This window comes from Benincasa hispida, chromosome 7 (genome assembly GCF_027475165.1).
Source record: "Benincasa hispida cultivar pf3 chromosome 7, pf3_genome.v1.1, whole genome shotgun sequence".
Classification (NCBI taxonomy): domain Eukaryota; kingdom Viridiplantae; phylum Streptophyta; class Magnoliopsida; order Cucurbitales; family Cucurbitaceae; genus Benincasa; species Benincasa hispida.
This window is the reverse complement of record NC_143484.1, coordinates 4,717,292-4,724,079: the sequence shown is the minus strand read 5'-3', so window position 1 is coordinate 4,724,079 and position 6,788 is coordinate 4,717,292. Positions and strand designations below refer to the sequence as shown.

Genomic DNA, 6,788 nt, shown 5'->3' with positions numbered 1-6,788 from the left:
ACAAACAAGAATCACAATACCAGAACCAGACTTTCATAGAATACTTACACCAAGCCATCATTTCTCTCATTCACAAATATCATATTAGTACTAATTCCATTCACAAAGATTGTGGTTAGATAAATTTACATTCATTCTAAGCTAGCATTTACATTCTATTGAGACAAAAAACAAAAATTACATCCTTACACAAATCGGCCCACAAAACTTGCCCATTGGGTACGAATTACGTCGATCTCTCCTTGCATATATGCATCTTTTGTATTGAACTACAAAAAGGAAACAAAAAAGATAAATTCAACAAAAGTTTACGTCCATTTATTAAATTAAAGCTAGTACTATATAAAAAATAAATAATTTACATACGAGGCTAGTAATGGGAGTAGTAGGATTATGCACTATTTCGTGTATATACTTTTGTACATAGTACCCGCATCCTACATAATCTAATTAACGAGGGCACTGCATATAAAGAAGTTGAAAACAATTGTTAAATTGTTATAAAGAAGTCGAATGAACATAAATTGTTAAAAAATGAATACAAATTTATCTTTACAGGTTTCCATTTTAGAGAAGACCGATAGTGTTGGAGATCGTGCTTGGCTTGCCATGTTTTCAATCCACTAAATAGTTTAAGAACATTAGTTAAACATAAATACTTCAATTAAGAGCTAAGAAAGTTCAATTACACTTACATATTTATAACTCCATGAAAATCCTCTTGAACCTTACTTCGAAGAGAGTCCAAAACATAAATACAATTTTCTTGTACATTGATTACAATCAATATCCAATGATAACTATAATAAGCAACAATTTTGAAATATTAGTACGTGTATAATGCAAATTAAAAATAACTTAAGAACTTGTATCTACTTACCCTGTGTTATATGGAATGAGGACTAATTGGTCTAAATTAGTAAATTCTAGTTGATTGGCTAAATTTCTGGATCGGATATCTTGAGACTTCACGTGTGGCGATATTCTTACTTGATCAATTATAAAAAAAATTCTTCGTAATATCATGACCACATTCATCCCAAAGATACCTAAACAAAGTAAAAGTTATTATTTATTAACATGAAACAAAGTATACATGAGTGAATCTAGATGAATAATACTTATGCAATGTATGTCAAAATACACATGTAGCCTATTTCAACCATATTGTAATATTGGAGTAGATCATCGCGGCCTAAATAAATAAATTTGCCTCTTCCAAATATGTGCTTGTCCAAAGAGATACGGATCATGTCTACATCGTTCATGTTATGCATGGCATGTCCGTTCAATAATTTGATAGTACCATTAGCGTTAGTATATTTGGAGGACTGGCTGAAGCTCTTAATTGTGAATGATCCTACCATAACCAAAGTTATAAAAATTTATAGGAAAAATAATAAATAACCAAACTCATAAACTGAAAAGGAAACATACTTTTTTCTCGTCAACCATAACTACAAGTTCACGAGGCCATTTTACGAAGTTGCCCATTGCTTTCTTTAAGAACTCTATTTTACCCTTCACAGGAATTGGTATAGGCAAATCTTCTCCAATGACAATGTCAATCAGAACTTTAACAGTTAAGCATGACACATCATCATCAAATGTTGTGGCTACTGCAACAATATTATCTACAGTTCCTATAGCCAAGTGGCATGGTGTCCCCTTAACAAATTTAAAAGAACTTATGTCATGCATGGTTAAGCACGTACAATATGATTAAAATTTAAAAGTCACAATAAATAAATTACCTCCAAATCTTCTTTAGACATCTTCTCAGTATCTTCTTCAGATGCACTTAGTGCAACACTTCTAACAGATGATTTGGACTGATGAGATTGTTGCTGTGAGTTCTTTCTCTTGACATTTTACCATGTCGAACAATTTTTTTACTAGAGCCTCCTTCAATTTCTTGGCTCATAGAGGACTTTGGTTTTACTAATTTGAAATATTGAGAATGGGAAACAAAATCACCCATTCCTCTAACACGTCCCCAATGTTCTTCCGTACCCAATGCTTCGGTGAGAACATCTTCACCTTCATGAACTTCAGCCAATTTATCCTGTAAAACATATTACAATTTTCACACAATATCTATATCATCTTAAACTTATATATATGTCATCTTAAATTTTGCATAATATATACTTACAATCCGATTGGCACATTCTTGAGTAACTTCATCAAAGTATTCATTATTCTTTCCTTTTTTTGCTTCTTTCCATAAAGTCGCCCGATAAGAAGGGTCATTCGATAGGTTCTACATGAACATACTTATTTAATTAGCATAAACATATTAGAATAAAATATTTAATTTAAGTCGAATAACTTACTAATTCTTGGGCAAGATTCGTATAGCCTTTCCGAGAAAAGTGGTGATTATATACACATTTCGCACGTCTTTCTTTTGAACACGACTAATTTTCTATACAACAAATCTAGTTGAAGTTACCTATCAAAACAATGATAATATTGACTTGTAATTTATTGTGAATGACTTACCTCCCATTTTTCACTCAATCGTTCATTGACGAACGATGTCCAATGATCTTGCTCTATGTGAGAATATTGTTGCGGTGGAAATTGCAGGACCGAAGGTTCATTCTTAAATGGAAGTATGAACTTTTGAGTCAACGTTGTCTTGAAAGTCCGAAACTTCCTAGATGTAGACATTAGTATACAATGTTTGGACTTAGAGTCCATATTGAACGACATCTGCACAATGAAAAAAGTAGTTAAACAATAAACTAATAAACTACTATGCACATGAATTAAAAGTTTAGAAAACATACCGCTCACAATCAAAAAGTTTGTCTTTTAAATGATTTGGAACTTTTTTCCAAGAATCATACGTTATAGGAATTTGTTGTCGAACACAAAATCCTATATAACTCTGCATCTTCTTTGCTCCAGATCCAACCGGTTGTCCATGTTCATTATAATCGATGGTTAATCGTTGCCCAGATGTCCTTATTTGTGCCAACTCGGACATTGTAGTTGGGCCACGTGGTATACTTATTCTACTATGTTTTTGTGGGATCATATTTCTATCATCCTCACTACTACTTGTTGAAGTTTCCATGTCAATCTGCAAAAAAAAAAAAAAAAAAAAAAAAAAAAAAAAAAAAAAAAAAAAACATTACTCACACAAAAAACATATAATCTTAATATTTAAATATATATAACCATAGTAAATGACATACCATGTTTAATACATTATTTATCAACCCATTGACCCTCACAATCATGTCTAATGTATGTGGATGTTGTATCATCAATTTCAGTAAATGTATCAACATTGGGTATTCTTTTCATACCTCCATAACCACACTCTTGTAGCATATCTTCTATTTCATCTTCATAAAAATCATCCTCAATAGTTCGTTATGAAGATGTTAAAATAATTGACCAACCCGAATTTGCGGGGTCTTTTACATAGAACACTTGTTTTGCTTGAGAGACTAAAATAAATGGGTCTGATTTATGTCCAATACGATTGAGGTCCACAATAGTAAACCTAAACTCGTCTGTTTTGACTCAAGTTCTATTCTCAACCTAATTACATTTCAATAAAATAAATTATAATCTATGATAGTCAAGCTCCCATATTTTTTATATTACACCATAAAAGGTCATATCTGACATGACAAGCCTTTTATCCTTAGCACTAGAGACTTGCGTTGTGGTAGCTGTTATACTAACTCCACTATTTTGAACCCTTCTAACATCATCACGATTCTTTGTGTGATAGTAGTAAACATTGACCATATAACTAGAATATTTTGCCACAGTTGGACAAGGTCCATTAACTATCCATCTCAAAGACGGTGATATGGAATTTTTGGGAACTTCGAGAGCTAGTGCAACCTACGATATATTTCATAATATTTTAGTAGTTAACATTTAATTATACATCAAATAGTAGGTCTCTAGAGATCTCGTGCGGAAAACCATCGACTGAATGTACGATTATGCTCTTCTTGAAGCCACTTTCTACTTTTATTTTTACCAGAATTGAGCTTAGATAAAATATCCATATGTTGCCTATTATAAATGACAAAGTTAGTAGATTATTGAATAATCAAGTAACCTAAAACGAGAATAAGATGGAGATCTACATACTCAATGTAAGGAAGCACATCATTTACATTTTGAATGACATAAAGATGAGCTTGATCCAACTCATCCTTACTCGATCTGATAAAAGAAGAAGCTGACAATGTTCTATCAACGTTTGAATTCGCTTTCTTCGTTGATGAGTTTAGCCCAATAGAATTAACACCAGATACGAATTCTGAACAAAACTCTATAGTCTCTTCAACAATATAATTTTCTCCCACACATCCTTCTGGTCGATTTCTATTTCGTACATGAGTTTTCAACACTTTCATGTATCGTTCAAAAGGATACATCCACCTCAAATAAACAGGTCCACAAAACTCAACTTCTCTTGCGAGATGCACTATAAGGTGTACCATTATTGTGAAGAATGATGGAGGAAAATAATTTTCTAAAAGGCATAGAGTGACAACGATATCCTCTTGCATACCTTTTAACTGAGATGAATCGATCGCCTTGCAACATATAGCATTAAAGAAGAAGCATAGGCGAGTAATTGCAAGTCTTACATGTTTGGGTAAAATATCACGAATGGCTACCGGTAATAATTGTTGCATAAGAACGTGATGTTCATGCGACTTAAGTCCGTAAAGTTTCAAATCTATGAGCGACACTAAACATTGAATGTTCGATGAATAGCCTTCAGGTACTTTAATTTCTGATAGTACCTTACAAAAGCTCAATTTCTCAACTCGTGTTAATGTATAACATGCGAGAGGTAAAAAGACTTTTTTCTCTCCTACTTGAGGGGCTAACTCTGATCTAATGTTCAGTTCCACCAAATCTAATCAAATCTTTATTCCATCCTTTGTTTTACCAAGAATATCAAGCGATGTGCCAATAAGATTTGCACATACATTCTTTTCAATGCATCACGTCTAAACAATGTCGCATTTCAAGATACTTCCAGTATTCTAACTCGAAAAGAATAGATTTTTTCTTCCAATAAGTTGAAATGCTATCTCCACTGTTCTTTTCTTTGATGCTTTTCTTACCAAATGAATATTGATACTTACTTGTTTCTGCAAGAATTTCTTCCCCACTCAATGGTTCTGGACCAAATTCTATTTCTTGTGCACCATTAAAAGCTTTCTTTTGTTTCCTATATGGATGATGGCGGGGTAGAAACTTGTGATGCCCGAGATATGCCATCCTTTTCCCTTTTGGTAAATAAGTGGATGAAGTATTCTCTCCACAAATTGGACATGCATGATATCCTTTAACTGTACAACCACACATGTTACCATACGTAGGAAAATCATTAATGGTCCATAATAAAAATGGCTTTAAGCATGAAACATTGCTTCATATGCATCGTAACATTCTACCCCATCTTTCCAAAGTTTTTTCAAGTCATCTACTAACGGAGCTAAATAAACATCTATGCCATTTCCCGGTTGTTTAGGACCAGATATTAGTGCAGTCAACATAAAAAAATTTCGCTTCATGCACAACCATGGAGGTAGATTGTACGTCACTAACATCACTGGACAACAACTATATCTACTACTAAGATCTCCATGTGGATTTATCCCATCTTTCGAAAGAGCAAGACAAAGATTTCTAGGTTCTGACCCAAGCTCTGGCCACAAATTGTCTATTTTTTTCCACGATAGGGTATCTTTGGGATGTTTTAATAAACCATCTTTTTCTTTTTTTTTTTTTTTAGCATGACACGTCAATAAACTTTCTGTTTCTTTACTTCGAAACATTCTTTCAAATCTTGGAATTGGGGGGAAATACCACATGACTTTTGCTAAGATATTCTTAGCCCTTTCGTTTAAATTTTTTTGAAGCTTCCATCTTGATGTACCACAAATGGGACATACATTTGTATTAGAGAGTTCTTTTCTAAACAAGCAACAATCATTTCTACATGCATGAATTTTCTCGTACTTCATTCCAAGAGTACCCAACATCTTTTTTGCTTCATAAGTAGAAGTTGGAATTTCATTAGGACTAGGTAATATGCCATGAATTAATTCCAACAACTCAGTTAAACTCTTATTGCTCCATCTAAATTTAGCTTTTAAATTATAAAACTTTATCAATGTAGATATTTTGGAAAAAGTTTTACAAATTGGGTACAATGGTTTCTTCGCATCATCTAATAATTCTTCAAAATTATCGGATTTTCCACTAAAATAGTTATTATATGCAGCCTCAAACATTCCAATTGTGTCATCAACATCAACATCATCCTCATCAACTTTGTCTCTTTCACTAGTAGACACATTTTCATTGTTTCTCTTAATCGGTAATGATTCACCGTGAAAAATCCATGTCTGATAACTTTGATCTATACCGTTAAAAAATAAGTGTTCTCTTATTTTGTTCACATCTAGAGTCTTTGCATTAACGTACTTCAAACATGGAGAACTCATGACATTCGGTATATTTGAATGTTGTAGACCATTTTTAATAAACATCTCGACCCCTAAACCATACTCAACTAACATTCTATTCATTTTCATCCATGACTTATCCATGATTGTAAAATATGCAACTTAATCTACAAAAAAAATAATAATAATAACAAGGGAAATTTTAAAAGCATAAAATTATGATTGTAAAATATGCAACATCAACAAATTTAGAACAAATAGACTTTTAAAATAAGCATCTTATAAATATTACCTTGTTCTTGTTATTAATGGTGTTGTGAA

The 6,788-nt window shown here is 32.5% G+C and overlaps 1 protein-coding gene and 1 pseudogene across 1 annotated transcript; both read right to left on the bottom strand.

The window, feature by feature from the left end:
- Window positions 1–1,034: 1,034 nt before the first annotated feature.
- LOC150034852 (uncharacterized) lies at window positions 1,035–3,061 on the bottom strand. Its single transcript, XM_090315161.1, has 8 exons — window positions 2,792–3,061; window positions 2,506–2,718; window positions 2,337–2,420; window positions 2,156–2,263; window positions 1,876–2,065; window positions 1,438–1,547; window positions 1,307–1,360; window positions 1,035–1,049 (listed from the first exon to the last, which is right to left on the bottom strand). The coding sequence occupies exons 1-8, from the start codon at window positions 3,044–3,046 to the stop codon at window positions 1,035–1,037; spliced, it is 1,029 nt and encodes a 342-aa protein (XP_090171287.1). The 5' UTR covers window positions 3,047–3,061.
- A 1,012-nt stretch (window positions 3,062–4,073) lies between these two features.
- Window positions 4,074–5,834, bottom strand: LOC150034851 (uncharacterized; annotated as a pseudogene).
- Window positions 5,835–6,788: the final 954 nt, after the last annotated feature.